This window comes from Montipora capricornis, chromosome 4 (assembly GCF_036669925.1).
Source record: "Montipora capricornis isolate CH-2021 chromosome 4, ASM3666992v2, whole genome shotgun sequence".
NCBI classification, from domain to species: domain Eukaryota; kingdom Metazoa; phylum Cnidaria; class Anthozoa; order Scleractinia; family Acroporidae; genus Montipora; species Montipora capricornis.
In genome coordinates, this window is record NC_090886.1 from 2,851,881 (window position 1) to 2,871,880 (window position 20,000).

A 20,000-nucleotide genomic window follows, 5' to 3' on the forward strand; every position below is an offset into this window, starting at 1 on the left:
CGCGGCTTGACCATAAAATGTTCTAATGGCTTCGGAGCTGTTTTCTCGTTCTCCTTTAGTAAAGGTCGAATATTGGCCTTCACCGATTCAAGTTCTTCGTGCAGAAGATGTACATCATATACTAGCCAGACAACGGCTGCAAGCAGGGTAACAAAATTTAACAAGGTAAAGATCTGATGTGCATTGAATAGCGAGCCACGGCCGAGTTTATTGCCCGTCATCTTGGCAAGCGATTGCTCGTGTCTTTGAGCTTTATCAAAGAGAGGCATTGTCTGCTGAAAATCACTGGTGTTGAGTTACAAAACATTAGATCGTTTTATATCATTTAATATTGATCGATGTCATCAATCAAGTTATAATTATAAATACATGGCTGTTTTTAACGAACCCCCCAAAAAGGGAAACAAGTAATGTTTTGAATCTCGGACACAAATCAACTTCCAGAATTTTTGAATTTAGAAGATGAAATACGCACAGTGCCCCATTCATGAGCGAAATCAGAGCCGAGGCACCCTTTACAAAAATTACATAGCAAACGATTGCACGCTTGGTATCATCCGCTGGCAAAGTAAGCGTGGGTTCAGAAACAATTGCATATGGCGGCGGCAATCGGTAGCAATCGGCAACTCATTGGACATTTAAAATGCAGAATATTAGCGTACATAAGTTTTAAAATATAATGCCTCTCTCAGAGCTAGTAGCCTCTTTAGGGAGCAATCCGTATTTTTCAGCCGGATTTGGACTGGTTGGTGTTGGAGCTGGTTTAGCAGCGTTGAAAAAAGGAAGCCAGTATGCTTATACTGCGTTTCGTCGTTACGCTATCATCACTCTCGAAGTTCCCAGCAAAGACAAGAGTTACCACTGGGTTTTACAGTGGATCACATCTCAGGGGCAGCGAGCCCAGCATCTCAGTGTGGAAACTACGTTTCAACAGCATGAAACTGGGAAAGTGAGGACAAGTTTTGATTTTTCACCCAGTCCTGGTGTACACTTCTTCAAGTACAAAAACAGCTTCATTAGAGTGGAGAGATCTCGTGAAAAAATGGTTGATCTCACTACGGGAGCTCCTTGGGAAACTGTTACTTTAACTGCTCTTGCTACGAACAAACAACTTTTCTTTGATATTTTAAGCGAAGCAAGACACATGGCTCTCCAGAAACAGGAAGGAAAGACTGTAATGTACATTGCAATGGGAGCAGAATGGAGGCAGTTTGGGTATCCGCGCCGAAAGAGACCTTTAGATTCTGTTATTTTGGATGACGGCATATCAGATGGAATCTTGGCAGACGTTAGAGAATTTATTGATTCCCCGAAATGGTACATGGACAGAGGTATCAATTCTGTTTAGTGCACACTGTTTACGAAGGCGCACATTGATTGGTATATTCAGTGGGTGTTATTCTGCTATACAATGTGTCCCACCTTATCAGGGGCACCCGACGAGAATATAGTTCAAAACCACTTAAACATAGCATTGTTAAACGTATTTTAGTATTTAAATGGTAGATACAGGCATATTTTTATCCCCTGAAGATTTTTCATCTGTTCGGATTTCCTAGCTGAAAGTCTGGTGGTCCGAAAATTATAGGGATCAAAACTTACCTTTTCGAAAATTTCAGCCAGAAAAAAGGCTCCCGAAAATTCTAGGTGACCTCTTTAGGGTACAAATCCATTTAAAATGGGCAATTATACCATTTCTCAGATGTTCAAAAATCTTAGGAGAGGCAGGCAAGCAAGAAATTTAACAACAAATGTTCCGAAAATTATAGATTTCAAATCGTCTTCCGAACAGATCTTTTCCAAAAATTGACGTTGGGTGCCCGTGACCTTATTATATTGCCAATAAATATAAAGAATATCTCATTAAACTCTTTTCCTTAGTTGGGGCTGTCAGTTTTTTCCACTTAATTTGTTCAAATTGGCTCACACATATTCATACGACAGTATGAAATGTTCTGGGGTGGCTCAGTGGTTATAGCGTGCATGGCAGGCATTCGAAGGGGAAGGGAAAGGGAGAACCAGCAGGAGAAAGAGGAGGTTCTTTCCCTTCCCCTGCGAACGCCTGTCACATGGGCTACAGTGGTTAAGAATAGAATTTTTGTTTTCAATGATGATGATGATGATGACGGCAAATGAGAATGACATGTTTAATGGGAATTTAGCTGAAACAATATGCTCAGCTTTAGAAATTAAAGTCAATGTTGGTGTTTTTGAGGACACGTAAAAAGTATTAAAACTAAGCTGAAAGGCAATACAACCTCAACCCAACCCATGTGGATGCATTGCAAGCCTGTCCATTTGTTCCGGTAACAGTGTGGCATATTGTATGAATCTTAGAAATGATTTCATTTGATTTGTATAACTACACCAAGGGTGTCCCATTTTACATCTGGTTTCCAGGGAATCCCAGTCTAACTGTGTGATTATTCAAACCACTTTTTCTTCTAGGCATCCCTTACAGGAGGGGTTACTTACTCTATGGCCCTCCAGGATGTGGAAAAAGTAGCTTCATGTATGTACATCCTCCTTTGCCTTCACAATTATTTGAGAACCATGTTGGGTATATACACCTTATTTGCTGGCATCTTGTGCAGATGTTGCATGAGTTGTGGCAGTAGCTTGTATATTTTTCCGCAAGATTTAAAGCTCTGCACCATGTTGAATGTGTCACCAATCCTGGCTTCTAAACTACGTGTAATATGGTTCCAGAATAGATTTGCTGAGCTTTTGGTGAGGGTAGCAATAAGCAAAATGTCTGCGAGAATTAATTAACAATAAATGTTATGCCAAATAACTGGAGTTACCATTCCACCTCGCTTTTTTGACTTTTGGTTTCTTGGCACTAATAAGAATATTGAAATCAAAATATGTTGGGTATATACACCTTATTTGCTGGCATCTTGTGCAGATGTTGCATGAGTTGTGGCAGTAGCTTGTATATTTTTCCGCAAGATTTAAAGCTCTGCACCATGTTGAATGTGTCACCAATCCTGGCTTCTAAACTACGTGTAATATGGTTCCAGAATAGATTTGCTGAGCTTTTGGTGAGGGTAGCAATAAGCAAAATGTCTGCGAGAATTAATTAACAATAAATGTTATGCCAAATAACTGGAGTTACCATTCCACCTCGCTTTTTTGACTTTTGGTTTCTTGGCACTAATAAGAATATTGAAATCAAAATATGTTGGGTATATACACCTTATTTGCTGGCATCTTGTGCAGATGTTGCATGAGTTGTGGCAGTAGCTTGTATATTTTTCCGCAAGATTTAAAGCTCTGCACCATGTTGAATGTGTCACCAATCCTGGCTTCTAAACTACGTGTAATATGGTTCCAGAATAGATTTGCTGAGCTTTTGGTGAGGGTAGCAATAAGCAAAATGTCTGCGAGAATTAATTAACAATAAATGTTATGCCAAATAACTGGAGTTACCATTCCACCTCGCTTTTTTGACTTTTGGTTTCTTGGCACTAATAAGAATATTGAAATCAAAATACACCCTACATGGACATATACTATTGGATAAAATGTCTCGTCCTGTTAACCTTCATTTGACAAGTGAACAAAATACAAAAGTATTATACTCAATGTAGTAATATAATACAGAAAAGTAGATACTGGTAATGGGTATGTACATGTATACAGTGCTTAACATTGTACAAGGTTGAATGACATTCAACCTCCTTCGTAAAAAGACCTATTTTTACCTCTTTCTTATCTTTTTTTTTTCTTATAGCCAAGCACTTGCCGGTGAACTTGATTATAGCATATGTGTAATGAATCTGAGTGATCGCAGTTTGTCAGACGATAGACTCAATCATCTTATGAGTGTGGCTCCACAACAGAGTATAATTCTTTTAGAAGATATTGATGCTGCATTTGTTAAGAGAACAGAAGAAAAGGAAGAAGGGAGAACTAATGGATACACAAATAGGGTTGGTAAATAGATGTGTTAAGTAAGCAAAACCCACCAAGTTTAACGTCACCAAGAACATGCTGAAGTCTGTTGCCATGCAGCTGACCTGGTCTCATCTTATGATAATGTTAATAATTATCATAATAATAATGAGTGTGATGGTAATAATAATAATAATAATAATAATAATAATAATAATAATAATAATAAATAGGAATTGGCATGATACCTTCACTACTGCTTCGAATAGGAGCAATCTAACAATTGAATATGTCATTGGATAATCCAACCAGAGCAAAAGAGACTCCTGCGTATTAGAATAGGGTTGGTCAGTAAAAAAAAAGGAGTTTCAATCCATAAACTCCTTCCTTGCCCAGTTGGACATGTTTTGATTATTGTTATTTATAAATTTAATTATTAATTAGTATCATTAGTAAGGCCGCTGACCTCTTGCCAAGAATCATCATATAGATGAAGGGCAAGTATTTGGAAAATAGAAAATAAATAAATGAATAAAATTTTACTGGCCAATCCTATTCCAATATGCAGGAGTCTCTTTTGCTCTTGTTGGATTATCCAACAACATATTCCATTGTTAGATTGCTCCTAATGAATTCGAAGCATGTTTAGCCCATTTACTGTGGTTTTAGTTATGTTTGGTCATCCATAATCATAGTATTGTTGTAATATTGAGGTTTATTTAAGTGTCAATTTCCTTATCGCTGGAGCGTTAATTGAGAACACTGTACAGCGAAATCAAATCAAATCAAATGTTGGCCTTTGAGGAGAGGGGAAAATCGGAGTACCCGGAGAAAAACCTCTTGGAGCACAGTAGAGACCCACATGCAAATATGACGCCGAGTCTGGGAATCGAAGCCAGGCCACATTGGTGGGAGGCGAGTGTTCTAACCTCTGTGTCAACACTGAAGAACACACTGAACTTTGTTTTGCAGCAATTATTGATTTGCGTTCTGGTGCATGTCTGGTCACTTCGTTCCATGGTCAGGTCGTGATAAGTTACGGTCAGATCATTTGTCTTCTAAAATGGCCAGTGACTAGCATCAATATGAAAACTAAACATATGGCAAATGCCGAAGACTTTGCTTCGGCTTATATTATCCGATAACTCGATAGCGCCACAGGCCCTCGAACATGGCCTGTTAACGCCATTTTACGTTTTCGTTTTTTAACTCAGGTGACATTTAGTGGTCTCTTAAACACGCTAGATGGCGTGGCATCATCAGAAGAGCGCCTCGTTTTCATGACAACCAATCACCTTACAAGACTAGACCCAGCTCTGATTCGACCCGGCAGAGTTGACGTCAAACAGGAAATTGGCCTTGCCTCCTGGAGCCAGCTGCTCAAAATGTACAAGCGTTTTTATCCCGAACAGACCTCCGCTCGGGCAGAAGAGTTCGCGGACAAGGTGATAGAGCTTGGACAGAGAAAAAGTATCGCTCAAATACAGGGACATTTTATGCTCTTTAAAAACAATCCGTTGGGTGCCATAGAAAATATTGATCGACTAAGACATTAGCTTAACCAAAAGGAATGAGCATGAAAAATGGTTCTCGTTGTTGTGCTTCTAACAATGGGCAAAGTCTCGAGTTTTTAAAGTGCCCCTGTGACCAAAAATCATTTCATATTTTTCTTTGGATTTCAAAACTATGTTAACAAAACACTAAGTGACCCACGTTTTAAGCCTTGATTTCAAAAAGACACCTCTTTATTTGAACTGGAATTTTCCTATTTAATGGTCCGCCATCAGGTGTTAAGCAAACACACTTTCAAAATCTGAAGGAAAAAAGGAAGTGGTTTTTTTGATCACCGGGGCCCTTTAAGTGCTTCCGGAATCTAGTGATAAAAAGCAGCAGGAGTAATAACGATAAAATATAGAATGTTTCAATCGAAAAATGTCGTCATTTGGCCAAAAGAGTCGAGTTTCGTATTGTAACATAGCAACGGTAGCAGCTATTCGAGTTAGCCAATTAATCGATCAGATATTTTTGGCTAACAAGCCCGCGTTTCAGGCAGACATCTTTTTGAGCCGCATTGTTTTCAAATAGGGCAAGCAATGGAATCCTGATACTTAAAAACTAGTAATGATCAGAGATTAGGGAGGTGCGTTCGATAATTAAAGGCCGTCTGAGTGCCGGTTGAAGCGATCTTTGGGTCGAAATCTCGTGGTTCATCGCCGTGGTACGACGCTCTGGCAACGCGCCCGTGCTACTGCTTCCACTTTTGCTGTCCTGCTTTTCAAGAATTTTGTTGGCATATGCTCAAGTTCCCTGGAGCTCTAACACCTACCATATGTGATACTATAATCGAATTTTATTAAAACATTGATCCCCATGTTGTGTGATGGAAGTACCAGTTGCATGAAACAAAGAAATCACTTTCACAAACATTCCAATAGCCCGATTTCGATATATTAAAATTCAGTCCTAAACAAAAGGCATCAACTCGAAGCTCTGGGGAATAAACTCATACAAATCCTTACATTTATTTTCCAGAGCCTCGAGATGATGCCTTTGTTTAGGACTGAATTTTATTATATGGAAATTGGTCTATTCGAATCAAATGTTTTTATGGCAAATGGTGCAGCTTTTTCTGGTTTGTCGCTCCAGGTCAGTCAGGTTTTTGCGTTCCGCTCCCGAATAAGAAACTCGACCCAACGGAGAGTGGACCAATACAAAGGAATTTTCTGGTTACGTATGACTCGAACGTCGGGTCATACTCTCGAGGCAAACCGAATACTATGAAATTTTTGGTCCGAAAATTCTCTGTTCCAGTTGATTGTTTTATTTTTTTCAATCAAATGTAAACACACTCGCGCTTTTTAGTTCTTTGGCGTTGAACTTGTCGCGATCAGGGACTGGGCTTGCCTCAAAATCATCAATCATTGCCCATCAATGCTTCGTGGTTTTAAGGTTTCCAGCCTTTTTAACTGTGTCTTATACTGAACCTGTTTTTGTGATCCATTTTGTACCATTTGTAGCATGGTTACACAAATGACTTGAAAACGCAAGAATGTTGTTTAGTGGTGTGGCACTCCGATAGAAGCCTATAAATCATCCTTGATAAGAGACTTGACAAATACCCTGCAGTTAAATTTCATGAACATTGTCGGCCAGTTGGACGCAATCACAGACCAATTATGTTGGCTGTTGTTGGACTGAAAGTGCTTTCCGATATAATCCCATAAATCACACTTGATAAGCGATTTGACAAATACACTGGAGTTAAATTTCATGGACATTATCGGCCAGTTGGACGTGATTCCAGACAAATTATGTTGGCTGCTGTTAGACTGAGACTGCTAACGAAACCGACCGTATTGCCACTTTTTCGTTCAAGCATCTGTTTTGATTCTCTTTAAACCGTAAACTTTTATTACACCGGTTGATATTTGCATAGTTCACAGAAAGTAAAATATCTGTAAAAACCCCTTACCAATAGCACTGCTTCAGGGGGCGCCACACCTTGGCTCAAAGGGAATCCCTAAGCGTGTCAATGAGGACAAGAAAATTATGGGGCTTGTGGCTGGAGGATTGTCTGAAATAACGTTTTGAGGCTGTGTGTGAATCACTCTAACCATGCACTGGTTGATTGCCGGCGCCACAACGCTTCAAAGCGCAATACTGTTGAAATTCTCTTTAGAGGAGTAATACACTTTACACACCCACGTTTAGGAAAGGTCTTCACTTCAATCGTTTTTTCGACATTTTCTTTGTATTTTCTTCCAGATTGCTACACGATCTTTAATGGTCCTTTCTATATAACGGACCCTTTATTTCCAAGTGATCGTCTGCATACTCAGTTAGATTACGTCTTTGATAACATTTTGAGTAATGCATAATATACTTGTTCAGTATGATAACCTCCAGCTGCTTCCGTGACCATGAACGAATATTAGGTATATTAACCTCTGGCACCTACTCATTACTCGATTTGAGTTTTTATCATTCCCCGGGGGCAAATCAGTTTTAAACCTCTAAAAATTGTTTGCATTTCACCCGGGTTTTCTCTATTGCTGCTTTTATTCAAAGATGATATATGAAAACGAAATTTTGTACTGACTCAAAGCTACCTATGTCCAGCATTTCAAGGGATCCAAAAGAATCAAATAACAAAAATATAAATTAAATATAGGCAATTGAAAATCACACTTAATATATTCATATTAGAGCACGTATGTATGCCCCTACATTTTTCAACCAAATTTGTTTTCATTTGATTGGTTAATTTACACGGTCGCCATACTGATAGTAACACAAAAGGCAACTGTTGGGAGCTCGACTACATGAAAAGAAAACAGATACTAAGAGACGTAAACGAGCTCAGTTAAACGGCACAGACACAGAGAGCGTCTTCAACTTTGTTAATTGTGCTGTTAAGAAGGTGGGAGACAGTAGAAAAGAAGACAACATCGTACTTCATTCTTTTAGCTGGCTCAAAAGTTAGAAATATTTATTGTTAGCTGAATCTTAATATTTGTTGAATACTCAAGGAAATTTGATATCCAAGTCTTAGAGCGAATGGAGTTCCTTGCTTCAAAGTTAGCTGATAATAACTTCCAAGTGAATAATTCTACTGATGACTAAGATTAGAAGGGAATGTCACACGTGCGGGACACTGAAACATTTCGTTTAGAAGAATCTAAAGTTCTGCAAGTATTTCTTTTGTTTCCCTTGTTCACAATGGGATGGTACTCGATTGTGAGTTGTTTTGTCTTGGATATCACGTCGATAATTAAGTTTTGTACTCACGATGCAACAACTATATAGCAAGTTAATTTGATCTCATTACAGCTCAGTTGAAAATAGTAAAATTCTACTATGACGACTAAATGTATGTTCAGTTAAAGCTAAACAATAGTATCTATGCTAAAAACAACTTGAATAACCTTTCTGGGATCTTCTAGCGTCACGTTTATGGCTTTCGACTTTCAAGACTCGATGTATTGTTTTATATAACAAATCTCTCTCAACAGGCGTTTGTTGAACTGTCATTCTGAAAAACACAAGAATGCGGGAAGGAAGGTATTTATTGATAAAAGCATTTAAAGTTGCTCTGTCAATTTCATTTCAACCAAATCAAGGGAAATGTAAATTAAAAATTGATGGAAGCTTTGAAGAAACCAGTAAATACATAGGAGGCAGGGATGGGTAAAATTGAAAAAGATTAAAATGGATTTCGATTGGGTGTTTTGAAAACTGTTCAGCCCAGCAGTGTTTCAAAGTTTATCTCTGTTGTTTGCAGTTTAAGTTATGTACGGTCGACAGATACTCTTTTGTCACGAACCTTTGATTTTTGTTGCTTGAAAGTAATCTCTAGGTTTACATTAAGTTGCGTAGCGCGAAGTTGGACAGAGTAATTGGTAAAACCACACGAAAACTGTCTGCCGTTACAAAGTCTCTATAAGCGCCAAAAAAACAAAAACAAAAAACAAAAAACAAAAACATTAACATCGATCAAGACTTCTCTTTGCAGCCGGCGGTTCCATTTTCCCGATGTTGTCTAGACATCCAGTAGTCATTTACATCGTTGTGAGATTAGACTCTCTCTATGGTTTATATGCAGTGGCGGATCCAGACCTTGAGCTAAGGGCGGGGCCCGGTTTTTATGAGTCTGTGAACCCAAAAAAAAAATTTAGCCTCAATTTTTACTTTCTTTTTTTTGCCAAAATAACCACATTTACATTTCTAAGTTTCTTTTCTCCATTAGAGATGATTAGTATAAAAAATCTGGGAGACACAATTGTCCTGGAACGCGAATTGGTCTCTTCCGGTTGCCGTCCGCGTCTCAAAAACGCCCGTGCTTAAGCTCTCTAATAATAGAGTCCAATTCCCAAAAGGCTTTTCACATTTCCGCTGTGACGTCATGTGCAATCAAAGAATTGTAATAGCGAAAAATTAGTTTCGCTATTTTTATTTCTGATTGGCTTAGAATGTGCGGGAAACTTTGAAGGGAATCACAAGGTGTATAAATAAAAGCTAAGAGAATCAAGAAACTCATTTTGACGCTTTATTAAATACCGTTTTTTTTAAAAAACAGGTTTCGTCCATGCTTACTTCTCATGCTTATCTCGTATTCACTGAGTCACGCATCGCACTTTGGGAATTCGTTCAAGCGTCAAATCCTAGCCTCAGTAATCAATGGGCACTGCGATGATGCTCCATTTCGAATTCAGTTGAATTGTTTCTTGCAACAGTACCGCACGTTCGATGGCACGTGCAACAACTTGTGTAATGTGACTTTGGGCAGTGCCCGGACCCCTTTCCGGCGTCTGCTGCCACCAGCCTACCAGAACGGCGAATACGCTCCACGAAGTCTAGGATCCAATGATCAATCGCTTCCAAACGCGCGAAAAGTCAGCAAGACCGTGTTCGTGAGCTCGCCTGCTAACGAGGATAACGCGAAGCCAAACTTCACGCACATGACTATGACGTGGGGCCAGTTTATGGGTCACGACTTTGTCTTAACTCAGACTAACAAGTCTGCGCAATGCGGAAACAACAGCCAACCTTGCAAAGGCCCTAGGGAGGGATGCAGTGGTATTGATATACTACCTGGGAATGAACTGGACGCAAACCGAACAGCGGTGTGTATACCATTAACGAGATCGGCCATTCAAAATGGAGAACAGGTAATTAACGACGGAGTTGCTCAAGAAACTGTAGTGTGTCGCATCAACTGAATTGTATCAACCAATAGAGGATGAGGTAAGAGAACGGATCCCCCATATACATGGACCTCTTCCAACGATGGTTCAGCTACGCAGCTATTTTAGAAAGGCACCTGATTGGCCAGTTGTCATGACGTAATGAAATTTTAAATATACTCGGCATTGGGAACGAGAACTTAAAATAGCTTTGCGAAACTAAAAATAGATTTTGAAAAACTACGATGGGGCATGGGGATCCGTTTTCTTACGTCATCTTATCTTGTATCAACTTAATGAATAAAAATAAACGATGAAATGATTTATGAAAAGAATCACATATTGAACTGCGGATATGAAATCAAGTAAAGCTGTGATCCTCGCAGTTATGAACGCAATTTAGGCAATTGCATAGAGCATCGCAATGGTGTCGCGAGGTCACTGGTTCAAACCCCGTCGAAGTACTGAATTTTTCAGGCTTCTCTATGCAATTGCCAAAATTGCTTTCATAACTGGGAGGATCATAGCTTTACTTGATGAATAAAAATAGCTGACCAACCCAGGTACATTAGAAAGCTGAGGCAATGCGCGATTTTCCAGCTCTTTAACCTCCTTACGGATGCCAATTTACTGTAATCAAACCCTTGTTGCTTGAACCGGAAATACAAAATTTTATCAGTTTTCTTTGTTGCATATCTTTCAATTTATTGTTTAATTTTTAGATAAATAGAGTGTCCAGTTTTATTGACGCATCACACATTTACGGGGCTGGTTACGAAGAATCGGAACTCCTTCGTGACCGAACGGCTAACCTCGGATTACTTCGAGTCGTCCCATTCCCTGGGAGCTCGTCCAAACTTCCTATCCTTCCAAAGGCGAAAAAGGGAATATTCTGCAGGTCTGTGAAACACTCCACGCATCCTTGCTTTCACGCTGGCGACTACGAACGAGCCAACGAGAATCCAAGTAGGTCTGAATTCCTCAGTGAGTACGTCTGGTTTGAAACGTTTTCAATTAAAATAAACTATAATTTAACGCAAATGAGTTCTAATTCCCCCAATTCGAGCCATTTAGGGGTGAATCAAGTGCCAATTATCTTCCTTTGCTAACCTCACCGCAGTATGGTGGAAGAACTGACAGGAATGTACTAAGTCATAGCTTAAAACTAACCCGGGGCCCGTTTCTCGAAACTCCCGGAAATTTTTCGGGCCCGAAAAGTCATTTGTGAAACTGCCAACAGCTTGTTTTAGAAAGGCGATCTTTTAACACTTTTTAAAAGTAACAAAAAGAAAAAATTACTGTGAAGTTTGACGACTTAAATTATCATCGCTCTTGAGATACAATAGGGAATTGTGACACCCGAAAATGGCTCATAAAGTTTCGGGACTTTCGAGAAACGAGCCCCTGCTCGCGCTAATGCGTACGGCCCTCATACAGGGATTTTCCCAATAGTTTTACAATGAAAGCGCGCGGGGGGCCGTACGCGTGAAAGCGGCCCTACGCCTAGCTTGTGCACGTGATAAATGATAAAGAGCAATTCCCGGATGACAGGAATGCCCCACTTACAACCTGGGAGGCATGTCATACTCAGCATAAATTCATTCTGGGAAACAAATTCATTTTTAGCTTTCTAAATTCTCTTTCAACAACAGCACTTATGGCTATGCACACGATTTGGGTCCGTGAACACAATCGAATCGCCAGTTACCTTCATATTCTCAATCCCGCGTGGGAAGATGAAAGATTGTTTCAGGAGACCCGAAAAATCATCATTGCCCAGATTCAACATATCACTTACAATGAGTGGATTCCTGTGCTTTTCAATGAACGCCTGGTAAGCCTGTTCATTCTTTCAAGATTTATTTTTGAAATTGAATATTTGTTTTTGACAGTGACAGTCTTGATCGAAATTCTCATAAACCACCTTTACCTGATTCAATTCTTGTTCTCTTTTTTTTTCTAACCTATAGCTGAGTTGACAGCGAAGCTAACTTTGCTCATTCACGGTATTTCACAAATCTATAGAGATATCAAAGGCCAAAAAAATGAATACGAACTGCACAAAGTCATCTGCACGGCCATGACACAACCCCTTTAAAAAATCTGTGCTTCCGATAAAGCTGTCGACGATTTGATAGAACGGTCCCCTAGGAATCTGATGTCCAAATACGAATTGTGGCAATTTGAGTCATCTTCATAATTATTTCCACTCGAAGCTAACGCGGATTCAATTTTACCTTTTCTCCTTTCAGCGAAAGAATGCAAACATTTCTCTGGAACCAGCGGGGAAATTTTTTAACGGTTATGATGCGTCAGTGAATCCAACAGTCATTAACAGCTTTGTTTCTGCTGCCCTACGGATGGGTCACTCAATGATAAGAGAAAAGTTTTCCCAAACCACCGATCAATTCATACAGCGCCGATTCATTTCAATGAGCGACGCATTTTTCGACCCGAGCTCTCTGTTTTCTTCGAGTGGCGATGGCATTAGCGAGATACTGCTAGGACTTGCTTCTGAAGTGTCTCAGGGAATAGACCGGTAAATGTTAGTTATTCCAGCGATCCGTTTATCGTTATTATAGCAATCCGTTCGATACGCTCACTCGTGAGATATTGTTCTTGGCCCTCAAGCATGAACTTCATATCTCCGAGCTAACGCCTAGTTTACTTTTAATTCAAAAAAGGGGGGAAGATGGCGTAAAAAAAAGTTGGGAAAAAAGGCGGGAATCGTGACGTCGTTGTTCAATATGACTATTCGACGTATTACATATGAAAAATACACCACCGCGCGGTTCCCGGATGTAGTGGGCGTATTGATTCTAAGAGTGGTTTAGTTCTAGTTCCCAGTAAAACACTTCTGTCCATATGAAGTTCATAAGAAGCTAAATTGTGTCTCTGAACTGGCTTGATATCTCAGTGTAGCTAGGAGGCAAGCAATCAGGCCCCAGTAGTTCAAACGATGGATAGCGCTATCCGCCGGATAAATCACTATCCAATGGATAGCGCAATTGATTTCGCTTTTACTTATCCGGCGGATAGCGCTATCCATCGTTTGAACTACTGGGGCCAGGAGCTTAAGTCAACTTAGGCCTTGAAGTTTTAGACTAAAACAAGACGAACCTTTGACTATTTCAAGATATTAGATAGACAGGAATCTTTCAGCTTTGGTATTATCTTTTATTGCTCTTTGCACGACTAGACACTTAAACAAAGTTCATTTCCTTTCCTTTCTCTCCAGATTATTTGCCTCTTCTGTTCAAGATCATCTTATCAGAGCTGGACCAACTAGTCATGGAATCGTCGGTGACTTACCTGCTCTGAACATACAGCGCGGACGAGAGCGTGGTTTACCGCCATACAACCTGTTTCGAGACGCCAGTGGCTTAGGCTTAGCAGCCTCCATTGACGATCTCACTAATATCGACCCAGCGCAGCGAGAAAGGCTTCGAGGAGCCTACAATGACAGTGTCGACGATATCGACTTGTACGTGGGTGGAATGAGCGAGAAGCCTCTTCCAGGAAGCATTATGGGGCATACCTTCACTTATATTCTCACTCAGGGGTTCAAAGACTTTCGCGTAGGAGATCGCTTTTGGTATGAGAGAAACGATTCACACATTGGGTTCACCATGGGGCAATTGACTGCAATACGGAATGCATCACTGGCAAGAGTGTTGTGCGATAATTCTGAGGCAATCAAACAAATTTCGCGTAACGTCTTCCTTGAAATGAGTGCCGTCAATTTTCCCACAGACTGTGCAAACATTGACGTTGTAGACTTAAATGAGTGGAAAGAGTGGGCGTGAAATATTTGCCATTCAGTAAAATAATATACATGCCGAAAATTTAATAAGACTGAGCTCTTTTTATACAACGTGTGCACGATCTACTATTGACTATGCAAATACTTTGCCGCAGTGTCTAATTTAAAACGAGATCGTGCGTATCGAAAAGAGGGCGCTATCGATTATTATGCCCGGCTCGAGTTACGGTGATACTTGCAAATTTTTGGGCATAACACCTATGGTAGTGCACAATCGCCAATTGGGCAACACATTTTTCAACACCATAACTTCCGACAAAAATCATAAGCTCTTCAATTTATTGCCGCCTCGAAAGGATCCTACGTCATCGCCGCCATGTTGGTGGACGAAAACAAAAGATCTCTCATTAGCTCCTTTTATTCGTCCACCAGCAATTGTATATTGCAGCATTGTTATCTGTCTCTCTAGAGATTGGTTGCAAACCATCCATAGTCTGAGAAACAATCGCTCCTATAACATTCCACATGTTTGTACCAATAGAGCGAAGAACTCATTTAGGCTTGCAATGGCAAGACAAGTGCCACCTTTTAATTAAGAACATAGACCCTATTTTTAAAACAAATTGTAAATATTTTGATATATATATTTTTAATGCTGTTATATTGTAAGTTATTAATTCGATTTGCAATATTTTATATTATTTTAATGTAGCTTTTTCAAGAAATTTGTAATTGCATAATTCAGCCTTTAAGCTTCGAAGCAATTTGTAATAAACTATCTATTTAATTTAAAGGAAAAATTTTGAGAAGTCAAAATATAGTCCTAAAAAATCAGAATTTTAAAATATTAAAATTACTGTCTTTCTCCATTTCCATTTTCCAAAACGGGTTTAAAACTAAAATTCTACAAAAAATTGCGATAAAAGCAAAAAGACTAAGAACCTTTGACTTGCAGCTCTTTGATTCACCCTTGAGCGGCTCTTGGTTTCAAGAGCTCTATGTTAAGAATAGACCTTCAAGAACTCATTGATAATTTTATGAGCCTAACAGCAAATCAAAACACTCGCGTGCATGAGCTTTAAACCCGACACCTGTCATTACAATTCTTTATTTAAAGAATAGAAACTAGAAGTTGCAATTGGCAACTGAAATGCTGTGAGTATATTCTGGAAAAACAGACATGTGATGGTGTTGGATACGGTAACGTCCACCATGGCTAGGGAAATAGTAACGAGGCCATTTTGCACCATTGTCTGGACTCCAGAGGGACACGCTTTTTGTGTGATGTTTTTAAAGCCTTAACTTTCTATAAACTCGCAGGTCGTGTTTTCAGATTGGGTCAAAAACTACTCTGCTTCCGGCCTCGTAGTCTTATAAATCCGCTAAAACGACACGCCTGCTTATTTATTAAACGGTACAAAAAAACTTGTAACACTATATCAGTGGAGTGTCTTAGACTTACGCACGAGACACAGGCCCGGAACTTTTACAAGTACTATAAATTCTGGAAGTGACTTGGTATTTTTGAAGAAGACTGTTCAGTCCAATACAGCATCACTATAACCAAAGGTTAAGTACGGTGACATTGCAACTGTGGCTCTGCGTGAGGCATGAATTCTTTGAGTGGAAAAGAAGGACTCAAAGATACTAGCGGTTACAGAAAGCTGTTACATATAAAGCGAATGTCTAACGGACGATTTATTTGAGTAGGAATCAAAAGGGGGGTTGATCTTAGTCCCGTTAAATAAGAGGAAATACATAATGAATGGAAAGACAAAAATCAGAAAAGGAAGTTACACATTTTATTCATCATAAAGTTTTTGCTTATCTCCGAAAGCTACCACACTCTGATAACCGTATATAATCATGGTTTGAAAGGTGGTTCAATTTTTTTTTTGGAACTCAAACGTCATTCAGCAGCAACTGAATATGATTTTTCATCTAGTACTTAAACACGGAATGCCGGAATGATGGAATGCCGGAACGGTGGAATACTTAAACACGGAACGCCGGAATACTTAAACACGGAACAGTTGTGAAAATTTTGACAATTGGATCACGTGGTTTCTCCCCCCACAAGTGTTCGGGGCAAAAACGAAAGTACAAAGCAATGGTGAAATATGAACCCTTTTATTGTCGTAAAAAAGGTTGCTGTTATTCAACGTGGTGAAGTACAAGAATAATAAAGTATTCTCTTGTCTCACGATGTGGTCACTTGTGATGTAGATCGCGACGTTTCGACTGCATACTGCTAATCTTCATCAGGCGATGATTTCGACTGGTTACGCGTCACCTTTTAAACAGGATGCTCCGCTGTGATTGGTTGGTTTTCAGCAGCTGTGATTAGGATCTGAGAACCTAGGATCTGGAAACGCTACGTTGACGACACTTTCACCATCCTGGATCGCGGAAACGTTGATAGCTTCTTACAGCATCTGAACAACCAGCAACCTTCCATTCGCTTCACCATGGAGACAGAGAACGACTACCGTAAGAGAACCGGACGGCCCACGATCGAGTACAAGTCTACTGCGGTTTTACCCTATGTCAAAGGCCTATCCGAACAGCTTCGCCGCTGCCTTCAGCAACAAGGCATACGCGCTGTTTTCAAGTCGGAGACTACATTAAGATCACATCTAGTACGACCGAAAGACGCTGTCGAGCGGACTAAACAAGATGGCGTGGTTTATAGGATTCCCTGTGAATGCGGTAAAGTCTACATCGGCGATACTGGAAGATCTCAAGATAGAATGAAAGAACATGAGCGAGACATCCGACTTTCCCGTACCTAGACCTCCGCCGTTTCAGAACACACTAACAACACCGAACACAACCCGCTTTGGAACGAAGTAAAGTTTATTGATCGTGACCCTCATTGGTACACACGCAGGGTCAAAGAGGCGATTCACATAAGACCTCACCCTACGACAGAGGACCGCCGAAGAAACAACACGCCGAAGTAGCTAGGATCGAAACGCACCAATCACAGCTGCTGAAAACCAACCAATCACAGCGGAGCATCCTGTTTAAAAGGTGACGCGTGACCAGTCGACATCATCGCCTGATGAAGATTAGCAGTATGCAGTCGAAACGTCGCGATTTTTCGGTTTTTCGGTTTTGAATTGTTAGAAAAATCAGTATCACAGGCTCGACAGACTCAATCCGAAAACCCCGACGCAAACCAGAATATCGAGACACTGCATGTCAACAATAGCAGCGTGTATCTTAACCAGCAAATCAGTTCACACGCATTAGCCTACAATGGTGCACTTTCGAAAAATACCGCAATACTACTCTTTAATTGTTCTGTGAATAAGCATGGTTTCCAGTTTCTCTTGGGACTTACAAATCATATCTAAATCAGTCTAAGATAAGAGAATCTAAAATATCCAAATTGTAAAATAGTTTAAAAAAGAACTCTAAAAATGTAAGAGAAGACGAGTCGCCGCCGTGCCGGTTGGCGCCAGCTCCGTGGATCCGCAATCACACGAAATCTGCTCAGTCAAAGGATCTAACTATTACCAAGAAATGATATAACTTTGTGCTGTTCTTATCGTTCTGTTTATATTGAATAATGCCAGGTAATGTTGTTACAGTGGACGCCTGGTATAATCGCTATTGTTAACTTACTGATGTACATTAGGTACTATTTGTTTACAACTTTAAAAAGTTCCATATCGGGTTCAGCTGTTAGTGAAAGCTTTTTCTAGATAACTGAATTGCAAATATGGTTAATTTACTAACTTGGGTTATTCCACCAAGAGCAAAAAGCGTCGAAACTGGCTAAAACTACCCGCTTGTTAACAGAGATTTCAGCGTAAAATCAGGATATCATGTCACTTGCCTCGATGATCCTCGATATTGTGACCCAGCTGGTTTCGTCATGTCAAATTCTTCGCGAAATCTCGTTCCGGTCCAATATGGGATCAGCAATTAAAAGAATTTTTTCATGAATTTTACGCACGAATGATCATAACTTGTTCGTAGCTGTTCCCATACTGACATCCTAGTAAATGTGAACCTTATTGGCATTTAAAAATTTCCTTTTTTTTAATTTCAGTGTAGCGAATGTTACAACAATGTTGGTATTGAGTGCAAAGCTCCATACAACAAAAATATTCTCGATGAGGCACGCAAGGCGTGCATGTTATACTTGCGCAACTTATGTCAGTCTTCAGCAATTGTGTAACTCCATTCCTGTTCGAACTTAATTAATAGATATTACTTATCACTTGGTATACTGTCTCAGATCAACGAAACTTGTCTTATAGGTTTCTTCAGGAGGCGACTTTCGATGCATTACTTATTTTGAGGTAAAAAATTATTTCCTATAGTTTTATTGTCAAAAAACCTGTTTTTGTCATATGATCACAAGAAAGTGATGAAAATAAAATAAATTCAACTGAAACGGTATCCCTGAAAATCAGTTCGGACAGGTTGTGTGAAACAAACGGTAAACAAACAAATAGCAAAGCAGGAATTAACTTCTTAAAAATAAACGATTCTGTCCAAGAATATTTGTTACCAGGAACCCATGGGTCATGTGTCATGGGTTCCTGTTGTTACCTTACGATTCTCAGTTAGGCAATCGCAAATCGTTAGGATTTTAACAGCGAAAAGCCACCTTAACGAACTCGTTAAAATAGAAAGAACAATAACAACAACAACAACAACAAAACTGAATAGTTTTAAAATGTATATTCAGCAGCTTGAAAATTCAAAACTTGAAATGACCTGCAGCTTGAAAATCCAAACATCAAAATAATCAATAGTTAAAAAAGCCAGTTCCTTTTACATAAAGAGTTCTCTAAGTCCGCCACGAATGCCCTTCATTTAAACAAAATATAGAATAAACTCTTAAAATTTCCAGATGTAAAAATAAAGTCCGGCTCATTTTGTAACTCTTCCAAGTTTTTGAGTGTTTCTTGACTGTTATTTTCGTTCACGAATCACTTAAAAATCTAGAAAACTTCTCAGTCACTTAAAAGGGATGCTAGTCATGCTTTGACGCCAAACCTGTGATATTGGCACAGATGCTTTGTATCTTCAATAGTCAAACCTTACTCTGCAGTTTAATAATCGATAGCTCTTTATTGGTACAGTTCGCGATTCATGACTGCATTAAAAATGCGGGTTGCGTTTTTTCTTGTAAAGTCAGGTTGCCAAGTGATCCAGCATGATACAATAAAACAGTTTAATTGTACCATTTGACTTAAGCAATCATCATATAACTGAGTTATCCACTCCCTCGTCCAATATATGAGTACTTCCCAATCGATCACTTTTTATTGGCTTGAGTCGCATGCGATTTCAAAACTCGTCGATAGTTTCATGCATGACGGGGCATAACTGCCATGGAGGCATGACTGGAGCATAAAAAGTTTTGTCAATTATTTTCCCTGTTCCAGAAACCAAACTGGGGTAATGATTAAATGCGGTTTTATCAAGAACCGGTCAGATATTGATCAAGAGGCAACTAGTCAAAACCGAATATACTTTTTTCCGACTAACCGTGATTGAAGATTCATTTAAAGAACAATTGATTATTAGATGGCATGGAAATATAAAACCTAAATATCAAACCAGTGTTTTACCTACCGTGTTGTACAATTTGTGAGCTGACGTTTCGAGCATTGGCCCTTCGTGAGAGCTAATTG

At 39.5% G+C, this 20,000-nt stretch overlaps 3 protein-coding genes across 3 annotated transcripts in view; 2 read left to right on the top strand and 1 right to left on the bottom strand.

Annotated features, from left to right (window-relative positions):
• The window catches only part of LOC138045174 (uncharacterized), an 8,895-nt gene extending 8,620 nt beyond the window's left edge, over window positions 1-275 (bottom strand). The window contains exon 1 of the mRNA XM_068891587.1: window positions 1-275. This exon is cut by the window's left edge and continues 527 nt beyond it. Coding sequence (XP_068747688.1) covers window positions 1-269 — 269 coding nt within the window. The 5' untranslated portion in view covers window positions 270-275.
• Window positions 276-679: 404 nt separating this feature from the next.
• On the top strand, window positions 680-6,268 carry LOC138045187 (mitochondrial chaperone BCS1-like). The gene is made up of 4 exons (XM_068891602.1): window positions 680-1,331; window positions 2,449-2,512; window positions 3,737-3,935; window positions 5,112-6,268. Exons 1-4 carry the CDS (start codon window positions 680-682, stop codon window positions 5,451-5,453), a joined length of 1,257 nt encoding a protein of 418 aa, XP_068747703.1. The 3' UTR covers window positions 5,454-6,268.
• Window positions 6,269-12,237: 5,969 nt separating this feature from the next.
• LOC138046001 (peroxidase-like) lies at window positions 12,238-15,056 on the top strand. The gene is made up of 3 exons (XM_068892688.1): window positions 12,238-12,414; window positions 12,833-13,119; window positions 13,819-15,056. The coding sequence occupies exons 1-3, from the start codon at window positions 12,238-12,240 to the stop codon at window positions 14,384-14,386; spliced, it is 1,032 nt and encodes a 343-aa protein (XP_068748789.1). The 3' UTR covers window positions 14,387-15,056.
• The last annotated feature ends 4,944 nt before the right edge of the window (window positions 15,057-20,000 follow it).